The 23,409-nt window shown below is 43.1% G+C and overlaps 1 protein-coding gene across 10 annotated transcripts in view; it reads right to left on the reverse strand.

Annotated features, from left to right (window-relative positions):
• The window catches only part of PTPRT (protein tyrosine phosphatase receptor type T), a 1,026,485-nt gene that overhangs the window by 553,256 nt on the left and 449,820 nt on the right, over nt 1–23,409 (reverse strand). For all 10 annotated transcript variants that reach the window (XM_079126897.1, XM_079126896.1, XM_079126893.1 and 7 more), the window contains exon 7: nt 9,535–9,828. In XM_079126897.1, the coding sequence (XP_078983023.1) occupies nt 9,535–9,828 (294 nt within the window). The remainder of the gene's footprint in view (nt 1–9,534; nt 9,829–23,409) is intronic.

Consider the following 23,409-nt stretch of genomic DNA (forward strand, 5'->3'; position numbering starts at 1 on the left):
TTACCTCTTTATACCTTTCAGACTTTTTTCCCTATCAACAAAATTACATTTTAATGTTAGAGCTCTTCATGTGAAAGAATACTTTCCCTTTATTCTCAATTTTGTCACCTACACCCAGTTTATTCATTTGCTTCTTAAACATTGCTAATATGGCCCTGATTTTTCTTCTCATTCTTTTTCTCTTTTTGTATAGTAAAATTTGCAAACTGCATGCTTGTAGCTTTTGCTTCTGAGGAACCAAGAGTCCTTCTCAATGAAAGAACAATATTTCCTTTATTTCCGCTTTGTTCTTGTATTTTTTTCTACTTTCAATTGAAGGTGCCTAATTTATCCCTAATTTATTTAGCATACTATGATATATGATCTGCAGTTAATTCTATTTTTCCAAATTATTGTACAATGAACTACTTATTAATCATGTACTATTTGTTAAGAAATTGTGATTCAGTCACAATTTTAAAATCTAGTTTCACCATATACTGTATTCTTTTCTGAGTTTCAATTATCGTTGTGATTATAAATGTTGACATCTCATAGAGAAATCCCCTCCTCCTTCACCGTTTTTTATTCTCTTCTTATTTGGAGTGGGTATGGTTCTGGGGATTTAACCCAGGGGAGTTTTTACCACCAAGCCACATCACCAGCCCTTTTTATTTTTTATTTTGAGACAGCAACTGAGTTGTGGAGGTTGGCCTCGAACTTATGATCCTCCAGCCTCTGCCTCCCCAATCAATAGGTTCTTACCATTTTTTCTAAGTGGTCTTGACTACTTTACCTTGTATTTTCTTTCAGATCAATTTTTAAATCATTTTGTCAAGTTCCAAAAAGAATCCCATTAGGATTTTGATTGCAATTATATTAAACCCATAAATTAATTTGGGGAGAACTGATACCTTCGAAGTATTAAATTTGCTAATCCAACAACATGATATATTGTTCCATTTATTCCAGTCTTGTTTTATTGTCCTCAATAAAATTCTGTAGGTGTGTGTAGTTTCCACATAGATTTTGCACAGTTCTTAGCTTCCTACTAAGTAATTTTAATTGCATTTGAGAATATGATACATTTTATTATATTTTTATAATGGTTATTACTGGCACATGACTATTGATTTTTGTTTATTTGCTTTGTGTCTGACTACAATACTGAAATCTGTTCGCAGTTCTAATAGCTTTTTCTTTTTTCGGTTGGTTTATTCTCATAGGCTTTGAGGCTATAAGAACATTTTCTGCTTGAAATAAGCAAGTGACTTTCCATCCCTGGTTTACTAAGAATTCTGATCAGTAATGAAGGCTGAATTTTTTAAAATTACTTTTCAGTTTCTCCTGAGAGGATCAGATGGTTTTCATCCTTTGACCTACTGATATGAGGCTTTATGCCAATAGTTTTTATAATATTCAAGATTTTTCATCAGTGTATTCCTGGGATAAACCCCACTGGGTCACAGTGTGCTGTATTCTGATCATGATGCTAAATTCCGGGGTTCACATTAGGAAGTGAACAAACTTTAGCTGTGTGATTGAGAGTTCTAGTTCCAGCTGGGTCACTTAAGCAAGTGTGTGGCCTTGGCCAAGTCACTTCCCTCCCAGTCAATGGAGGAAACCACACCCACCCCACAAGGTCGCCACAAGAAGGACCAGAAATACACAAACAGTTTGAAGTGATAAGCCTTGCGTGTGGTAGACGCACGTGACTGGCTGGCTGCTGTTTTCATTTCTTCACTCATCCTTTCTCTCCATTTTGTCATCTTGGGTTTTTCATAGCTGTAGGAGTGGTTGACCTCTCCTTTGAATAGATTTGGGGGTTATGTTTTTACAATTCAGTTAGCTTGATAAATAAGCAGTGTTGATTTTATTGACATTGATACCTCTTTGTGGTTCACTTTTTCTTCAAGTCTCCACCTTCAAAGTTAGGAGAGATTGGGGGATTATTTGCTGTCTTGCTTTTGTAATTCACCTTCAGGTCTCTAGGGAGCAGGGGATGACAGAAAAGTCCTTGGTAAGAGGACATTTAATAGGACTTTTCTTGTTGCTTTGGAATTTTACTATGGCTACATAATCAGGAAGAATAGCAGTAAGCTCTGCCACCTTCCACTGCTAAGGGGCTTCCAACAGTTCTTCCCAGAGGTGGCTAAGAGGGGCCTGGCTGGATCCTTGTTCTTCCCACCCAACACCACCATCAGCTCATATGATAAGGAGATGGCATGACTTGCGGGAGAAAGTCTCTGAGGCCGTGGATCGTAGGCTTAAGGGGAGAGAGATTTACCCTTTGTTCTCTTCTTTAATAAACCAAAGGAAGAAACCTCCAAGCTGAGCTCAGATAGACACTGTGTGTGTGATTGGAGGAGACAGATCCGCAAGAAGAGGAGAGGGACATCTCAGGTCCAGCAGGTGCTTGCTCATCCGCAGACACTTCATATATAACACAAAGGCTCCCAGAACCGAACGAGGTAAGAGCAGGCTTCCCCCCTCACCCCTTCTCTTTTCCCCATGCTCCTATGCTTCAGGGGAAGGAGGAAGCACAGGAGCAGCAGAGAAGGCAGGACGGGCGGGAGGATGTGCAAAGAGCCAGGACCCCTGCTCCACCTCTTCCAAGGAGGTGCTAGTCAGACCCATCCTCGGCAGCCACCTTCAGGTGGGACTCACCTGCGCTGCACTAGTGGCAATATCTCTCTGAGCATGGAGTGTCATCCATGGAAAACCCTCCTTCTCTGGTTTCTTATGATCTTGAAGATTTCTCAATAGAAACCATTGATTATATTACTTTAATTCTGGATGGGATAGTGATTTTATTTTTACTGGGTAATTTTGCCACACTCCCTTAAGATTTATGGAGGGTTTCACCAAGATTATGACAGGGTAGAGCTGGGCATTGAATATCTGTGCTCAGGCTACCATCCTGCCAATAAGGAAGTTCCACTTACTTCTAATTCTGAGCCCTGAGAGGTAAGCCAAGTTATGCTAACCCCCATTTTACAGATGGTGCAGCCAGAGCTTAGAGAAATGAAGAAAAACCCTCATCAGACCATAATAGGACCTTGCTCTGTTTTGCAGACCTTCAATTATTTCCGTCTTTCTCTTCCTCTGCTCTGCCACAGAACTTCACCCTAGACTGAAAGACCCTTGCATGCAGACACACTGGTCCCTCAGAGAACATGAAGACCACCTGAGGATGCTCATTGCAGACGATCAGGACTCACTTTCACTCCCTGTTTGCTCTGGACTTGCAGGGTCTCACTCTCACACACCTTGACCTTCCAGAAGAGAAGGGTATGGATAACGTGCTTTTCTCTTTTTACTTGGGACTAGAGACAGAATCAGATATAGCATCCTTCGCATCCTTCCCACTCCAACCCCCAACATCAGGTTCCATCATAGCTACATATTGAGGACCACAGGATAGCCACAAATATCCAATTCTCCCTGCAGTGATCAGAGATTCTGTGCTAAGTCACCTCTGTTTGTGTCACCTCTGTTTCTGTGCTAAGTCACCTCTCTAGTGGCAACTAGAGAAATTCTTCTTACAGGAGGGTGCTTCATACCACTGTGAAGGAAATCAGCTTAGGTTCTGACGCCGTCTTTCCAGACCTGGGACTTATTTCTAAATACCGTGCATTAAAGGGTTTCTGGGTTCTAAGTTCTCTGTTAGGCATATAACTTGCCTTATCAAAGTCTCACAACTGAAGCAATGTGATATAATCTCCCTTCAATGGAATCAAAGAAACTGAGGCACAGAGAGGTGAAGTAATGTATCCATGATCATCCAGTTAGCAAACACCCAGCTTGGAATAAGGACCAAATTCCCTTTGGTTCTAAAATCCATATCCTTTTCACTAAATTTTAATGATGACTCTCACTTCATTGAGCTTGACAATTTGAATTTCTTCTTTTTATCCCTCCAGAGAAAAGAGAGAGCTAGACACATATCACTTCAAGTAGAAATTCATAAATATGTAAATAAAATATAACATGCAATCAACCCTCAGGTGAAGGGAACAGAGAGTCCTCTGAATCAGCAAGGATGTGGGATCTCTGGCAGTACAAAGACACTTCCACTTGGGGAATTGGCACTCTCCAAGACCACAATGAAGTGGGCTCTCAAGCAAGGGGATGCACAGGAGCAAGCAATCACATGAGAGATGTACAATCACTTGGTTTGTGCTATTGCTGATTTGTGATCCTATAATGATGTGAAGGGAGCTCGCTGGGGTCTGGTTCAAGGACTTCTGGGGACAAAGAAAAGAGGTTTCCAGGTCAGAAGAGAGACAACTTTAGGTTGCTGAAGATCTTTTTTTTTTTTTTTTTTCTAATGAAATGAGAAGGAATATCTCCAGAAAGCAAAACCAGGACCCATACATAGGTGTTGCATGAAGGTTGATCTGGGGTAACAATAAGGAAGTTACCGCCATCTGATGTCAGATGATAACTCTAAGATGTCAGTACATAGGTGTCCAGACTATCAAAAGTGATACCTACAGAAGAGAGGCAGGGCCAGCTTGAATTGTGGTGTCTCTCTCTCTCATCATCTCCCTTGCCTTCCCCATTTACTGACCTTGGCAACTATTCTCAATGTCATTGCCCTTGGTTCTTCCTGTGAACTCCAGATAGTCAGTCCTAGCAGTCTGCCTGCTGTCCTTATTCTTTTGAACCTAAAGGATCATGTCTGCATATGACTTCATCCCTAGTTTCACACATTGACAATGGATAGAGAATAGGAATAGAATAACAACCCATGAGCTCCAGCGGCGGAATGGGCTGCCTCGGAGAGCAGAGGAGGCAGAGGTGGACACCCCTCAGCTCTCCTAGGACCCAACTCCTATCACGCCCTGGGTGCCTGCTGTGAGGTTGTGCTAGAGAAACCATCCAACGTTCTAGACGAGAAGGCCTCTGAGAGTCCTGACTACAGTATGAGTGTCATGTTCTAAAATGGGACTTCCCATCAGATGGGGAAGAATAACAAAAGAATTTGGTCTCCTTTGGAGATGCCTTTCCCTTGAAACGCTTCATTCATTTGAGATGCCAATCAGTCCTGGGAAGTAGACTTCGTGTTTTGTTATAACAATTCATAATCATAACTTCCCATAACAATAGCAGCAAGAAATAATGATTTGTTTCATTATAGGCATCTAAAGAGCATTTTGAGCTTTTCAAAGCACTTTGATACACATTATTGCCTTTGCCCCAAGGCCTGCGTTTCAGGAAAGATGATGAATGATTAGAATGAGAACAAGGAACAAAATGATGAACACCACCAAAAAATGAATGAAGTGTTTCAAGGGAATGGCATAAAGACCAGGAATTCAATCACTTTCATCTGGATGAAGAAGCTTCTTTGATCCTAAAGTCCCGGTGAAATCAGGAAGTTCTCATGGAAGAGGAGGCAGTTACGTAGCCCCTCCTCAGCTTCCCCTTGCCTGATTCTCACCTTTGCCTCAAACACAACATGTTCAAGTCTGAACTACTCCTTCACACATCTTTTTTGATTTCCATCTCAGGAAATGATTCTGCCACTCACCTGTCAGTCCTTTAAACCAGAAGCCTGGGCTATTGCCTTAGACTCCCTTTTACCATTGTCACAGTCCTGGATTCCTATATGACATGTTCCAGTGTCACCTGCTAGGAGTCTTGCTTCAAACTCCAGCCTTTTGGTCTGGGATGTTCTGAAGCCAAATCCTTGACAAGCTCCCTGTTCATGGGGTGGACTCTGCTTCTAGTGCCCTGAGTAGACACGGACTACCTTGTCCGTGACTCCTCCCTCATGGTAGAACTGGAACACAGCCCTACCTGCCTTGATGAACTGGACCCCTGGCATCTTCTTGAGATACACTTGAGCTTGTGACTTCCTGCTGCCAAGCCTCTGCCTGCTCCTAGCAGGTCCTTATTAAGCCAACCTCGACCACGGAGGTCAAGCATGGAGTTCGGCCCATAGAATGGACTTAGTAAGTGTTTGATGAAAAGGACTGAGACAGCCATTCATTCTTAGCTGGTCTTCACAGTTACTATCCAGTCCCACCCTCAAGAGGACTCTTGGGAGAAGAGGAAGTCCACAGGGCCAAAACACCATCAAACCACAGGGTTCCCCAGGTGATATCTGTCTTAATTCCTTTGGGCTGCTATAGCAGAATATCATAAAGGAGGTGACTGATAAACAACAGAATTTATTTTTTATAGTCCTGGAGACTGGAAAGTACAATATCAAGGTGTCACCAAATTAGGTATCTGGTGATGGCCCAGTTCCTGGTTCACAGACCCATGTCCTTGCTGTGTCCCCATGTGGCAAAGGAGCAAAGGAGCTCCCTGAGGTCTCTGTTCTGAGACTCATGACGTAATCACTTTCCAAATTCTCCACCTCCCAATACTATCACACTGAGGATTAGGTTTCAACATAAATCTGGGGGGGAGATGAACATTTAATTTCTAGTAACACTGATGATGCCAGTCCAGGGACCACACTTTGAGAACACTGCTCTCTGCGTGCTGACTCTGTCTTCTTCTGTAAAGTATGCTCTTTCAATATACAACTTCATGTTTGTTTTACCTCTTTTGCCGTTTTGTTGGAATCTTAACCCAGCCTGTAAATTCCTCTGGGCAGAAATTATACCTACTACACTCCACACTCTCTCGTTTTCTGTTTTGCAAAATAATGAGTGCATTTTCAGTGTGATTAATAATAGAATAGGGGAAGGAGAGAAAACCCAGACTACCAATGCCAATAAAGAGCATCCACAAATGGATAGATAGCAGCCCTGGCATTCTCTTAAAAATTAATTACAAAGCAAAGAACATTCTACCATCAGTGGCATTGAGAGAAAGGAAATTACTTTTTTGATGACACACTTTGTAGAATGTGGGTTATTTAAGATTGTAGCTGTAACTTACTTAAACACCAGCATTTCTTGAAATACAATATCACAAATAACATTCCAAGTCATAATTTTTATAGTGATAGTCAGATCATTGTGTTTTCAACATGTAAAATCCATTATACAGTTGTGGCAACTGTTTGCAATAGATTGTAAATTTTTATTGAGATGATCATCTTGCAATTGAATTTCCAAATGTATTATATGATCATCAGCAAATAAGTCCATGGGGGCTGCTAAAGTACTTTGAATATCATTTATAAAGATCAAAACCCCTGACAACTTTTACATCTACCCTGTGGAAAGAGAGAAGTCTCATCAGTAGAATCAAATCAATTATTTTTATGGATGACGATTGCATTGCAAAACGGAGATAAGGTATTATTCAGTTTAATAACATACCCTTATGTCCTTTTAAAGTAGTAAGTTTCATAATCAGGTTTCAATGAGGAATTTTACCAAAGGCCAGTTTTGAAAATAATTTTTAAAATGGCATCTCTGTTCATCATAGTGGTTCAATAAATTTCAAAGCAATATTTCCAAGAAATGGAAATACTTCCCTTGGCTTACGTGCTACGAGATATACTTCTGAAATACTTAGGGATGGTTACAGTTAATTCTGCTAGAGCATGCACATTTATTTCCAAAACAGTTGAAAACTCAAATTTGTTCTAAAACACCTGATCGATGAGGGAGCTATTTAAGCAAAATGCAAATTACGAGTTTTCTTGTGAATAATTTTGTATTCAGAAAACAGTGGTGAAGTACAAAACCACATCCAGACAGACGGAGATGCACAGGACACACACACCCACGTACCCCCCAGGCCTGCCTGCTCCCTGAGTTCACCAGGCGTGCTAGGAGCCACACCCGTCAGTACCTGGCCTACACCCTTCCACTAGTCTCAGAGGGTCATCCTGCCTGCACTTCACAGTATCTCACAGGCTGTGACCCTCTGACTCCCACTCCTGCAGGTGAACTTCAGGTCCTTCTCAAGATTTCCACCACAGGTACCATGGTGTTTGTGCGTGTCTTAGCCATTGAACACGTGTAAAATTGTGCCGCCATCTTTAATAGCTTCTCTTTTTGTGTGTCACGGATGAAGTATGGGGTTCTCCTGACCCCATTTTTTTCTCATAAACTGTATGGTATTCATTGCAGTATAGGGCACAGAACAGTGGTCATAGCAGAGCTGACATACTTGGCTTTTTGTTCCATGATGCTGTTCTGATGGATCCTCCACTTGCCCCACCCCAGAAGCCATCAGTTACTCCTTTTCCTTTGGAAACCAATGCTGCCTGCTTCCCTGAATGGCTCCTCCCCACAGTACAGCAGCCCCAGCTTTGTACACCCCACCCATGGCATCTACCTCTCTGTTCAACTTGACGTAACCAGAGATCCAGGGCATTAGAGTCAGAAAACCTGGGTGCAAATCCTGACAATGCCATTGGCCAACTTTGGATAAAAAAGTTTAACAATACTGAGCCTCAATTCCTTCAGGTATATATACGTGATAGAAGTACTTACAGTGAATGGTTACTTAGAGTGGAAAAATTAGGAAATACTGTGATTTGAACAAAAACAAAACAACTACATCTACTTCTTCTAATTTCTTGAGTTGCATTCAGAGCCAAGAACATCTCAGAGATACAGTCCCAGTCAAAAGTCCCTTATTTAAAATACAGGCAAAGCCAGGAGGCCTCAGAAATACAAGTGGATCCAAAAGACCCTCCCATACACAGCCCCAGCCAGCAAACTCTTCAGCAACATCCAGAAACTTCAGTGAAACAGCTCCAGAATCCCAAGGAGATACAGTAGCATCCAGAGGGGACTTACAGGAATAGCCCCAACCTAGGCTTGGGTAGGGGCCAGGAGCCTCAGAGGATTCAGAATCAGAAAACTCTTAGGGACTAAGGCAGTTCCAGAATCAACTTTGAGACGCCCTCAGAACCAGGAGGCACTGAAGACATAGTTGGCACCAGGAGCTCCTCAGAGACAAAACTAGAACCAGGAACCAACAGTGAAATGAGCAGATCCAAAGGGCACAGGCCCAGTCATGGATCTTGAAGGACAAAGTTGGAATCTGACACATGCTAGATACACAACCAGAATCAGAAGGCCACAGGGATACACTCTAAATGAGGCTTTCAAGGGACACAGTAAGAGCCAGAAGCCCTCAGAGAACCAGAGCCTGAAACCTTCAGAGAAGCAGGGCCAGGAGCCCTCAGAGAATCAGAACCAGGAACCCTCAGAGAATCAGAGCCAGGAACCCTCAGAGAATCAGAGCCAGGAACCCTCAGAGAAGCAGAGCCAGGAGCCCGCAGAGAAGCAGGGCCAGGAGCCCACAGAGGCATTATGAGCAGTAGAAAGCCTCTAACCAGACAGGACATCCGGGGTTCTCACAGCCCCACCAACAGAGCCAGTGTCCCATCAAAATACTGCCAGAACCAGGAACTTCTCCATGACATAACTCACTGGTCAGGAGGTTCTCAGAGCCAGGATCCAGAGCCCGGAGGCCCTCAAAGGCAAGACCAAGACCTGGACTGTCTTTCTCCACAACAGGAAGCACACTCGCATCATAGACATTTAGGACCCATCCGTCACAGAAAGGCAAGAGGAGAACCGGAAACGCCACGGCTCTCCAGGGGGCTGAGCAGAAGGAGGCACTCACCGGCACATTTGGTCCTGGTGGTGAGGGGAGGCCCTGGCGGTCCTGTGCCACCCTCGCCGGGTCGTGTGAGCAGCACCCGGATCTCATACTCCACGTCGGGGTCCAAGTGCCACAGCTTGTAGTTGGGAGAGTCGACTATGTGGGTCTCCGCCCAGGTGCCCGTGGTGGTGCGGTACTCCACCTCCTTCAGGATGATGGGGCCGTCCCCAATGATGGAGTTGGCGTTGGGCTTGATCCACAGGTAGGTGGCCCCCACAGCCAACAGCTCCGGGGGGGCGATGGGGGTGGGAGGCTCTGCAAGACAAGCAATCAGCACAGGGCTTTCAGCCTGCGGGGTCGACACGAGAGAAGCCAAGCAAGTGAGGACGAGGGACAGAGTCCAGGCACAGCCACATGAAAGAGCCCTCGGCCCTGGTGAACACCTTCACCCTCCTTTGATTGTCAGGTGTCTGTCAGGATTTACCCTAATGGACGTTGGTTCAGAATCTATAGCCAACACCTACCGTATCTCCTTCACCGAAAGAAAATAAAAAACAAAAAGGAAAGAAAGAAGACAATGTGGGAAAAGGTTTTGCCAGCATAGGGCAAGGCCCCTGGAGGAATCCTCTGTCTCCTATCCTCAGAAGAGAACTGCCTTTACTATCAAGTGAGGTTTGACACAAAACTCAGGGGAATCTATAGTTATAAACATTTTTACATCCAAACACATAGATTGTTAGTAGAATTCCTCCCGGGATGGTGATATGAGCCTAGGTAGAATAAGGACGGTGGCCCAACAAGAATTCAGTTTCTCCCACACTGTGGCAGGTTCCTTTCTTCCAGCAGAGAAAGAGCCTCTGGCCACAGTGGACCCAGCAGGAATCCAAGGTCAAAGGAAAAGTCCTGCTGAGTTACCTGCTCAGGGTTGCTACCTCCCTATGAAGTTCCACATTGTCAGCTAAACACACCAGAGTTTCAGTAGCATTTATGGTCACCAACTGGCCAAGCTGCAGAAAGGAAGTACTTCTTTTGTACTTACGTGTGTGCATGTGTGTGTGTGTGAAGCGGGTAGTGGGCTTTGAACCCAGGGGCATTTTCCACTGAGTTACATCCCCAGCCCATTTTTTTTTTTTTTTTTTTTTTTTTTTTTTTTTATAGTTCTTTTTTTTTTTTTATTTTTTTTATTTTTTTTATTGTAAACAAATGGGATACATGTTGTTTCTCTGTTTGTACATGGCACAAAGGCATACCATTTGTGTAATCATAAATTTACATAGAGTAATGTTGTTTGATTCATTCTGTTATTTTTTCCCTTCCCCCCACCCCTCCCACCCCTCTTTACCCTCTATACAGTCCTTCCTTCCTCCATACTTGCCCCCCAGCCCATTTTTAAATATTTTATTTCAAGACAGGGTCTTGCTACATTGCCCAGACTGGCCTCCAACATGGGATCCCTCCTGCCTCAGCCTCCTCGGTACCTGAGATTATAGGCATGGCCACTGTACCCAGTTCTTTTCAATTTTTTAGTGACCAGGAAATTTCATGCATGATATTTTATTTACTTCTTAGGCAACATTATCACCTCTGTGTTGATGGGTGAAAATCTGGGAACCCAAGAAATCAGGTCATCTAACCAAGGTCAAAGCAGGAAGAAACTCACATCCGCATGCCTTCCCAGATGGGCTCTCCCCTTGGAAGGTTGTTTGCCTCTTCATATCCCTATTAAACACTAAACTAATAATGCTTGTTATTTTTAACAAATAACAGGGAACAATAATGAAGAAAATGAAAGGAGAAATCAGCCCTCTTCCCTACCACCCAATATAATAGTCATTTTAATTTCTCTGGTTCCTTCCAATTTTTATTCATATACTTACAATTTTACTGTGGCTATAATAACTCAGAGATCCAATGCAGAGTTGTTTCTCTCCCTTCACTTATTACATCCCAAGGGCTTGGTTTATATGTTACATGGACTTTACTATCACTGTCTTTAATAGCTACAGAATGATCCATCAGGTCAGCACCCTACCTATGCCCCCATTATTGGAGATGTGAGTTGTTCAAAATTCTGCTATGGTAAATGATGCTGTAGTGAACATCTTCAAGCAAAGGATTTTAGTCCTTCTTGTCTGATATTGTCTCAGACCAAAAGCCAGGAATGGGGTCATCTATCAAGGGGAATGAATGAGTCAGTGATTCCTGAGGTCAAATAAGAAGGTGAGATTGAAGAGGTACTTAGGGACAGAGTGCAATGCAGATTTATTCAAGAGCATATTACTATTGGAAAGCCTCCGGGTTACTCCTATGGATAAAGGTAGGTATGAGTTTTAGTTTGGAACTCAGGTGAGTGCTTTGGTGTAGATACTCATTCAGCATTTCTCTTCTAATTAATTACCTAGCAGCAGAGACTCTCCAGAAACAGAGTAATTTGCTATGAAACAGGGGTGGAGGATATTTTCTCAGTGTGACTTGAAGCGAACCTTAAGGGACAACTTCAGATTGCCTCTATTATAGCCTGCCATTTGGTCAGAGAAGGAAATTAAGCAGATTAGTCAAGCTAGATGCTTTTCTTTACAAAGCCATGGAGGTTATTACTCAAGACCTTGTTATCTCAAAGGTGTTTGCAAATTGATTTTTGGATAATTTGTTCCAGGTAGAGAAGTTAAGTTGGCAGGCAGATAATTTCTGGGCTCATCCTTTGTGCATTTTAAATATATAGACCCTTTGATCACCATTATCAACTCTCTGGAGTTCCCATCAGTCTCCAATGAGGCCCCCAGGGTGATATTCGGTAGCTCTGTGATGACTCTGCCTAATTCCTTAATATAATTATTCACAGACTGACCCTGGACAGAATTAAGAGCAGCAGACTTTAATGCTTTGGGAGCCCAGCAAGTGGTTACATTAAGTCCTCTTCCATTGACTTTCTACCATGGTTTTCTACTCTTCTATTTCAGATATCAGCATTTTCAATTTCTGATCATCAGAAAGAAAATAAGGTTAATCTTTCCAAATGTTGTCTCTTCTCACATGTTTCTAATGGTGGGCCAAGTATAACAACAAACATCTCTGTTGAGTGTATAATGTCCCATCTCAAATGACTTGTGGGTTCCCAAGTTCACATGCAGACTAGTCATTGAGACCAGTCATTGTGGTTCTTTCACCCTCCGTCGCCTCCAAGATAGATCGTGTATGCTCATCACCACGTCTCTGTTTCTGGAACCAAGAAGTCATTAGATTATTGCTTTGTTTTGTTCTTTTCCTTTCAGTGATGCATTGATTTAGAATTGGCAGTCTTCTTTTTTTTTCCGTTCAACTTTGTTGCTATTTATTTTTTAGTGAAGTATAATTTACCTATAATAATGTTCTTCTAATACCCCAAAATGTTTCCCCCGTACCTTTGTCCCTCCTGTCCCCTCCTCAACCCCTTGACCTGAGACAATCACTCCTTTTTTTAATTTTTAAAAAATATTTTCCAATTAGTTGTACATTGACAGTAGAATCCATTTATACATTTTGATAGATTGTACATAAATGGAGTATAATTTCTCATTTTCCTGATTATATATAATGTAGGATCACATTAGTCATGCAGTCGTACATGTACATGAGGTAATAATATCTGTTTCACTCTACTATCATTCCTATTCCCATACCCCTTCCCCCCTTCACTCCCCTCTACCTAATATAAAGTAACTCTGTTCTTTCCTATCCACCCACAACTTATTGTGAATTAGCATCTGCATATCAGAATAGGACTTAACATCAACATACTACAGTGATACAGCCACATCAATGTTTATAGCTGCTCAATTCGCCACAGCTAAAATATGGAACCAGATGAATGGATAAAGAAAATGTGGTATATATACACAATGGTATATTACTCAACTTTAAATAAGAATAAAATTATGGCATTTGCTGGTAAATGGATGGAGTTGGAGAATATCATGCTAAGAACTGGCATTCTTAACCATGCATATGGACTGGTGGTTCATAGAGATAGAAGCAGGAGTCAGGTACAGACCATATATATTAAGCAGTGCAATTTTTAAAATGCATACCAAAATCATATTTATTTGTATCAATGCCCCTTTAATATCTGAGATGAACTCTCCTATAAGATAATTCAAGAAATGTCATAGGGCCATAAAATCCAATTTCGATGACGAGAGCGATCCAGAGACCACTAGAGTCATCAGGAAGGAGACTGAGACCCAGGGAGAGCTGAGTTAAGCCAAAAGACAGTGGGAGGGGAGCATCAGAGTTCAAGGCCAGATGACTGCCCCTCCCCTTCCCCTCTTATACTTGAGATGTTTGTGGAATTAACCAGAAGGGTCATTAAGGAAAATCTAAACCAGGAGTTTTTAGTTTTGGGTAATACATAGGTCCCGAAAATCTGGTGGGAAATTCCAGACTTCTTCAGAAAAATGCACATCAGCCCATTACCTTGAGGTCTGTACACCATTTCTGGGATGCATGAACCCTTCTGAAACCCTGCACTCAACCCCCACAGGGTCTATGCTGAGAGCAGAGGAAATACCTGTGACCCAGCAGCTGGGAAGATGCCACTAAATATTAGTTGGAACTGAATCTCAGAAGAAGGTGCAGAACTTGGAAGAAATGAGTCTCTGACCTTGTACCACTAACCTCCAAGTAATTCTGTTGTCACCTTCATTCAGATCTTGAATCCCCAATAGTTTCCTAAAAACCAGTTAGGCAGACACATGGCAGTTCTTGTCTGTGAGTCTTTTCACACATGACACAACCACCCCCTCTCTTTCCCTGACCCTGCAAGGTCAACTGTGCAAAGCCAGGAGTAACTCTGACATCTGATGGCATCTCCACTCACAAAATTCGGAAATCATGAGGAAATTTGCCCTCTAGGAAGCCGCGACCTGAGCTGAGAGATGATATCTGTGCCTTCCAGTCAGACATCAAAGCACGGTGAGGACAAGGACCTTGTGAGCTGACAACAGGACCTGGACAGTGGCTGCCAGAGCTCTCCTATGACATGTAGATGGTGAAGTGACCTCTGGATGTGATTCAGCCTCGTCCTCAGGCACCAATCTCCAGACCAATTCTGTCTTTCTTTTCCCTGCTGTGAGCATTTGTAACAGTTTGACTCCCAGAAATTTCCACAGAGAGCAAAAGTGCTTCAAATAGCCCATGATCGAGCGGACTGTGTGTGTGTATCGTCTGCTCCAGTCAGAAATCAAACATTCTGAGAAAAACTGTATGTATCTAAGATGTGCAGTGAGCTTGCCATGGCTCAGGTGGGGATGACCAGGCCTCCAACGCTTCCCAATGCCCCTTCCCTTTGTTGGCTTGCTTTCCTAATTGCATTTCGACTCCTGAATCACAGAGGTCCCCAGGAACACCCTGCCCTACCCACCCCACTTGCCAACAAGGCACCTAACAGACACACACTTCCACCACCCTCACTTCCATTCTCTTGCGAATGCTATTTCTCCCACCTGGACCAGCTTCCCTTGCACCTTTAACTGAACCATGCCCCTTGTCTTCCAAATCTGCTGCACAAATACTTGGTTGTATAGATCACAGGGCTGGGCACGAAGATGTCCCATGCTGATTAGATAGTTCACGGGTTTGTAAGCAGTGCTGCTTCTTTTAAAAATGTCTGGAGGATCCAAAGATGAATGGACACTCAGCAGGGCCAGTATGCTGGCCTTACCAGATGTGTAACCCTGGATTGGCCCCCCCCAATCTTTGTAGTTCTCAATGTTTTCACCTTGAGGATGGAAGATTGTTTTATGATTCAAGTTGTAAAAGTCTCTAAATTCTCTATTAGGCCCACAAGGATTCCCTGTGTCCTCACTGGCTCTATCCTGACGGGAGGTCTCAGCAGTAGCCTGACTCCTCACTGTCCTCTGGACTGAGAAGGGACAGCATTCTATCCACTAGTAGGTGCCCACAGAAATGAGTTTTTAAGTCCTTGCCTGATATACAGTCAATGGTCAAAAACATTTGATGTCTTATTTACGTGAGTAGAAAATTATTTAATAATTTTTCCTAAAACAAGAGTTTTGGGGAAGCAACAAAGAAACTGAATAAGCATGAGAAGGAGAACATTACAGAGAACAGAGAATGGTCATCCAGGTCAAGCATTGCAAGTATTTAGGAAAAAAGGCATCAGACAATTAGCACTGAGCAGTAATCAAAGACATAATTAAAGAAAACTTTTCTGAAATAAAGACCTGAGTTTGCAGACTATGAAGAACACAGTGGGTTCCAGATGAGATTCATGATAAGACTCAAGCTTAGGAAGGGACTGGCGATATTTCTTAAACATAAGACTCAAGAAAAAGTTCCAAAAGCATTTAGAAGAAATAATCTGTCCATCAAAATAAAATAAAAAAGACTATAAAAATGAGTTCAAAGCCTTGATCATTTCAATATGAAACACTGGTATGTGATGAAGAAGATGGTGATAATAGTAAGTATGAATGACAGCAGTGTCAGTTACCACACACCGCACATTCTGAGGCACCTGTCACTGCTCTCAGTACTTTCAAATAGTAATTGATGTAATTCCCACCCCAACTCTATGGGTAGATACTAATGTCATTTACATATTTCTAAAATGAAGAAAGAGATGCATATTAAATAACTCAACCAATAACTCAAACAATCTGTCATTCAAGAGCAAGGATTGGGAACAGAGCAGCCTGCCTGCTGGTCTTCACTCCCAACCATTATTATGTGGATGATGGTAAGGCACACGTGTGAGTTTTACAGGAAAGTTTCATGTGCAAAGCATGTCATAGCCAGACAAGTTGTGGTGCATTTGTAAAGTCCATAGGAAGACACTCCCATTCTCAAAAATGCAGAAAAAGTGCTGCCTACTTGCTCTTCCTTAGAGGAAAATGACAGGAAGGTACACCCCCGTGCATCTTGGGACGGATCATGCCATTGCCTCCGGGATGAGGATCTGGGATACTAGAAGGACGGGTCCTGTGGGATGGTTAGCTAATGAAAGACCCTTCTTTCTAAGATCCTGGAAGAAAAGAGCAACCTCATGCCAGACTGAGCGGGTCACAGCCCACGCTGTAAGAGGGCAGAACTCCACGCCCTTCTTCCAGATGGCATTTAATTAGCACTTAAGAACAAGCTGCTTCGCTCTGAAGGGTCAACCATGGCTTTGGCGATCATCCTGAAAATGGACACCACAAGTTCCTCTGGGAAGGTCTCTTCCTCAGAACTCTCCATAGGTAGGACAGAAGTCCAACTTCAGCTGAATTCAAGAAAATAAAACCTCACCTACTTAAGTCCATTAAAACACCTAGATAGTAATATACTGACATGTTGATATTTTTCTTAAGGTTGTAAGGAAAGGGCAGATTTCTCTCCTTTTTTTCTTTTTCTTTCTTGTTTTTCTGAAAACATCCTCCAGTAAGCCTTTATTGGTTGTCAATTATAAAGATAAGCATTTTAAATAAATAAGATATCTTATATTTCAAACTTTTATATGCGAGTATGACCCCTGGTATTCCCTGCTCTCAACCACTAGCAGACTTCACAGTCAATCTCCTCTCCCATCTCCCCAGGAACTAGGTACCAAGACTCACGAACCAGGACTCAACTATACCATCTGTCCAGCCAGCTTCCCACTAGCTCACTAGCAAGGAGAGATCCTGGCCACTTCTGGCCACTGCTCAAGGAAACCCATCTGCATTGAGAGTTGACCTTCAAACAGTCCTGTGATCCTAACAACTAACAGTTTATAGTGTTTTCCTCCTTCGTTTCCTTATAGTGACCCATGTAGTTTCACCTCCATGGGTTGTGAAGACAGAATAAGAATGCTCGCTAAGGATGGGCCGCATGCCAGGTACTGTGCTGAGGACTTTAGATGCACCGTGTCACTTAATCCTTACAAACGCATTAGAGCAGGTGCTATTATCAATCCCATTTTACAAATTAAACAAAACAGAAAAAGCAAACCTCAGGCTTAAGGCGGTTAATTGATCACAATTATAAGGCTAGTAAGAGAAGGAACCAGCTTTCGATTTTGAAGATTCCAGAGTGGTGCTTGTATTCACCCCACTATACTAGCTCCTGCTAATAGGATTCCTGTGGTTAAGGAAGATTAAGTACCTTGTCCAAGGCCACAAAAGTGGGTGAGGAGAAGTGAGATCTCGAACTACCTAGCACCTTGGTAAGCTGACAGTAGTAACCATAGACATGGAGGAAATACAGGAAATCATTGTCCTACCTTCTTAATTTCCTAGCATGTGCCTGTGACTTAGCTTGAAGACCTACAGGGATAAGGAGCTCACTCTTGTCCACACAACAGGTTAAGACTTTTAATAGTGAGTGAGCACATGCCTGGCCTCCAAGAGACATCTCTCACCTTTCCAGGTTCACGGTCCACTAAGCTCCATTCACCCTCTCAACTTCACATACAAGGCACATGAAAGTAGTAGATGTCTTTGCTTGTGCTGTTCTGTAGATCACTCTTCCTTTTCTCCAGATACCTCACCTTTTCTTGTCCTTAAAGATTAAACTCTCTTCTGGGATGACCCCCTGGATATTCTCACCCCTAAACCATGTTTTCTGTATTCTGTGGTGTTTTAGCAGAAGATCCCAATAAGCAGATCCTGAGACAAAGATTCTGTGCAAGTGACTGATTGGCGGAGACGTTCCAGAAGGAGGCAGGATAGGGCTGAACAAGGATGGGATTCTGATAGCAGACTAAGTTCCACCTCATCCCACAGGAGCTCCGGACACAAACCAGACCACAGATTCAGTCCCTCACTGAGGCAAGGGGACCAGAATCATGTGTCCATATTGGCTATCAGCTGCTCTGGGGAGTAGAGGCATCACCCTGCTTCCCCAAATGAGCGGCTCTCTCATGGCTAAGGACAGTGATTCTGAGTGGACTCTTCCTAGGATTTCTGTAACAATGGACCACAAACTGGGTGGCTCAAACAGCAGTAATGTGTTGTGTTGTAGTTCTAGATGTTGGACATCTGAAATCAAGGTGTCAGCAGGACCGTGCTAGGGAAGAATCTTGCTTGCTTCCTCTAGCTTCCGATGTTCCGTGAATCTTCCTTGGCTTTTCCAGTATCATTCCCATTTCTGCTCATGTCTGTGCACAAATTTCCCTCTTCCTATGAGGACTCCAGTCATATTGGATCAGGGCCCACTCTATTTGACCTCATTTTAACTTGAATTATATCTGCAAAGATCCTATTTTCAAATAAGTTCACATTCCAAGGTTTCAGGAAGAACAAGAATTTGAAGGGAACATTATTCATCCCAGTACAAGAGGCAACTATAATCCTTTAGCTCCAATACTCATGGTGACATGACAGGAGACAGGTACAAAGAGACTGACAGCATGCTCTGCCATAGAGAGACTTCTCTTTGGTGCTTTCTGGGAACATGCTCATCCGAACTTGTACACCCTATGTAGGCTACCAGATCTGTCTCTCCAGACTGTGAGATATTCAAGGGCATGGAATAAGGGCATTTCTTCCAGTGTTCCTAGGTCCTCGGATGAGTCTTCTTTACGCATCTCCCCAATAGATGGTCCTTGAGAGCAGGAGCCATGGACCCTTACTGTTAGATTTTCTGGCACAAATACTGTTAGTTCTTAGGATCCTAAGCAATTTATTTCTGTGATGTGGTTTTCACTCTTTTACTATCCTCATCATATCTGAGTCTGTCTTAAGCTGAAATTCTAGAATCAGAATTGAATGGGTTTCAATCCCAGCTCTGCTACTCTTAGCCATATGTAGTAGATGTTGGTGGCACACCATATGTAATAGATGTTGGTGGCACTCAGCCCATATTCCCTTGGCCTATCCCAGAGACCCTTGCAGTCTTCGTGGTTAGCACCCCCATGCACAGATGACTGCTAACCTCTAGCACTGACATCTCTCTCTGCCATGTGACTCTTCACTGCCACGGGATTATGCTTGTAAGACAGACTGATGTGCCAAGGTATTACCACTCCCAGGTATTACCATTCCCAATGGAATGGTTTTACTCAGTCTTTTAAATGAATCTGGTTGGATTAAGCATTGAATATCCCCAGGGCTACCAAGTTATTAATATACTCCTTAAAGGCCTTCCTCCTATGCCTCACTTCCACTCCCTTTTTACCAATATTCACTTCAACTTCCAGATAAATTACTTTCAAATCTTTGTCTCAGGATTTTTGGAAAAATCCAACCTAACATATTATGAAAAACAAAGCAAGTTACTTAACCTTCCTGTATCTCAAATGCCCCAACTGTAAAATGGGGATAACAACAATACTTCTTCTATGGGGGATACCATTGAAGATTGAGTGATCATAATATTTGATACCCCTAGAATAGTCCTAGCACACAACAAGGACACCTTGTTTGCTACAGATATCATTCTGCTCCCACTCAGCCACTGGTGGCCAATTCAGCTGTCAGTGGGAAGTGAGGTGGTGACTCCATTTTGTGCTCTCCATAGGGAGACAAAAACATCCCATCAAATACTTTCCCCTTCCTATGTCAGGATAAAGAGGGTCCATGGTAATGTCAGGGGGGTATCCCAACCAATATTTCTGCAAATAAATTTAAGAACTTATCATGGTTTGGGTACGAGGTGTCCCCTCAAAGCTACTATGTTAATACAGGACTGTTCAGAAGTGAAATGATTACATTATGAGAGCTGTGACCTAATCAGTGGATTAATCCATTTGATGGATTGATAACTTGATGAACTAACTAGATGGTAACTTTAGGCAGGTGAAGCATGGCTGGAAGAAGAAGTAGGTCACTGTGGACATACCCTTGGGGTTTATATTTTGTCCCTGACGTGTGTGTGTGTGTGTGTGTGTGTGTGTGTGTGTGTGTGTGCGCGCGTGTGCGTGTGTGCCTCTGCTTCCTGGCTGCAATAAGCTAAGCAGCTTCCTCCACCACCCCTTCCACCATGATGTTCCACCTCATCTAGGGCCCCCAGTGATGGAGTCGGCCTCCATGGACTGAACTTCTGAAATCATAAGCCCAAAATAAACATTTTCTCCTCTAAGTTGTTCTTGTCAGACATTTTGGTCACAGAGACAGAAAGCTGATTAACACAGAGCTCAGCCTCAGTCTACTTAACACAGTTATGCTGCAACCCATGAAGTCATTTAGAAATGCATAATTCAATAATGACCTAGCACTAGATGAGATTTTATGACCTGTAACACCCCATCTGCACAGCCCTGACTGCTCTTTCTCCCCCAGCAACTCCTCATTTTCAAAATCACTCTTTGCTGGGCCACTTCCCAATATTAAGAGCAGAGTAATCGCTCTAGAAGAGCCTTTCTTTCCTTGCCTGCTAATCAGGAGTTCACAGAAAGCTTGAATCAAGAGTCTGTCTTCCCCAGAGAGGCAGCCAGGAGAACCAGGATTGTAAAGCTACAAAATAAGAGGCCACACTGCTGAAGCATCTTGTCCCAGAGCAGTAAAGGTCCTCACACAGCCATTCCTTGCTTCTCTGTCTCATTTGCCCAGCAGCCGTGCCATGGAGAATTGGGTAGAAGGAACTCATGCCTTCTCCAGTTTGGATCTCTGAGTTCCAAAGATGTCCTGGTCTATACCCTGACATGATGGTGAGGGTTATTGTTATTACTACAGGCCAGGTAACTAATTCTCCCAGTGCTATGGGTCTAATACTGTACCAAGATTTATTATCTGAACTCACTTATTCCTCATATCAGGCCATACGTAAGTACTATTACAGTCATACTTTACAGAGAAGGAAACAAAAGAAATGTGTTAGTTATTTATCTCTGGTCTTTTTAGCTTCAATTCTGCTTCTAATCTAATAATCAGTTCCATGACCCTGAGGCTGGAACTTCTCAAACTAGCCTATTTCCAGACTCCTTGGCTACCTGGTTATGGTTTCATCTTAAAGATAGGACCCTCTAGAAGGAGACTAGGAAGCTGGAAGAGAAAAGGAGATGCTCTCTTCCTGTATCAAGGTTATTCCAGGGACAGCTGCACTCCAGGCTTCAGTTTCTTCTGGTCTCTTGGAACCCACATCACAGCATCTCTTTAGAGATGCCAGCAGAGGAAGCAGTCATATCCCTATGGTCGAGGAAGAATCTTCCTTCTCAGAAGTTCCAACACTAGCTCTAAAGGACTCCTCCTTCAGGTGTCTAGGACCCATAACTCCACCCCCATTTCTTTTGGTTACCCAGTCCCAGGTGTAGTAGCTGCTTCCTGCCATTCTTGGTTACTCTGGTATTCCACTTTTGCTCTGGCAACCTTCCACCACGTTTGCAATGAATTCTCATCAGGAACCCTGTTTGAAATACCTGTTGTGGTTTGGGGATTCCTGGACCCTGACTAATACAGATAGATATTATAATCATTTTCATTTTCTACATGAGGAAACTAAGGCACAAAAGTTAAGTAACTTTTCTGAGGTCATACAGCTAGTACATGGTGGAGCTGGGATACCCAGGCTGCCTTGCCCTAGAGGCTGTGATTTTAACTAATGCACCGAACTGCTCCAGTGTTCTCAACCCCCACATCAGCCACAGAGCAAAGCAGGTAGATGTCAGCTGGTGAGATAAGTTCTTTTGTTCAACAAATGAACTCTGAGGGTTGACTCTGCTGTGTTCTGAAGATAGTGGGTCAAAGCAAATGATTGTCTCTACCCTAGAAGAACCTAAGATACTAGAGAGTGAAACAGATTCAAAATCAATGAGCTACAGAATAAAATGATAGTGGTTTGGCAGTAGTAGGTCCAGGGTCTCATGGACTCAGAGGAATGGGGTGCACAGAATAATAGCACTCAAAGATGTCTAAACCCTAATCCCCAAACTTCTAAAGCAAAAGAGACTCAGAAGATGTGATGAAGGCAGGGATTATGAGTGGGGAGAGTATCCCCGATTACACAGGTGGGTCCAATGTAATTGCAGGGTCCTTATGAGTGAAGAAGGGAGGCAGCAGTCAGAGAGAGAGACAGAAAGATGCTCCTCTGTGGCTGTGCAGAGGATGCAAGCGATCACTAGGTAGGGAAAGCTGGGACCTCTAGTAACTGGGAAAGACAAGAGAATGGATTCTCCACTAGAGTCAAGGAACACAGGATGCCTTGCTGAGCCCTCTGATAACAATACTCTAAGATAACAAACTTGGGTTGTTTTAGGCTAGGGAGTCCATGGCAATACATTGCAGCAGTAATACAGGGGGAGATGTCAAGATCAGGTGGAGTCAGTGAAGGCTTTCTGGAGAATTCAAATCCTGAACTGGGTCTTAAAAAGAAAGGAGAAGCAAAAAGGAATCAGGAAGTAGACTTCAAAGAAATGAGAAAAAACCTGGTCACTTTTGCTAAAACTCATGAGAGGAGGGGAGACAGTACAAAGTCAGAGACAGTGGGAGGGATCAGATTTGAAATGGTCTCCATTCTGAGGCTTTGAAAGCAGTCATGTGACACAGGCACGAGTTCATCTGGGACAAGTCCTTTGACTATAGAGTAGAGAAGGGGTCTTCTGGAGAGAGACTAGAGTCAGGGACCAATAAGGAAGTCATGTCAGTTACTGAGGGGAGAGATGATTCACAGGCCTAACACCATGGCCACGGTGCTGTATGGCAGAGTCTGAAGAGGTAGCAAAGGTTTGGGAGACTGAGAGACAGGACCTGGTCACCGAGTGGATGTGAAGAGTAAAAGGAGATGGGGCTGATGCTAGGCTAGGCTTCAACAGGCTGGGTAAATCCTGGTTGAGTCTTTCTTTGACTTGGTATGGTGCTCGCCTGGTCCACATGAATGGGTATCCAAGGTCCCCAGCCTAGTATCCTAGCTCTACCAGCTTTCCACACCAGGCCCAATTCCCTATATTTTGTCCCAGTGCATTTTTAATTCATTTTCACTACAAAGGGCAGTGTGGTGCGTTGAAAA

This window comes from Sciurus vulgaris (assembly GCF_902686455.1).
Source record: "Sciurus vulgaris genome assembly, chromosome: 2".
In the NCBI taxonomy this organism is placed as follows: Eukaryota; Metazoa; Chordata; class Mammalia; order Rodentia; family Sciuridae; genus Sciurus; species Sciurus vulgaris.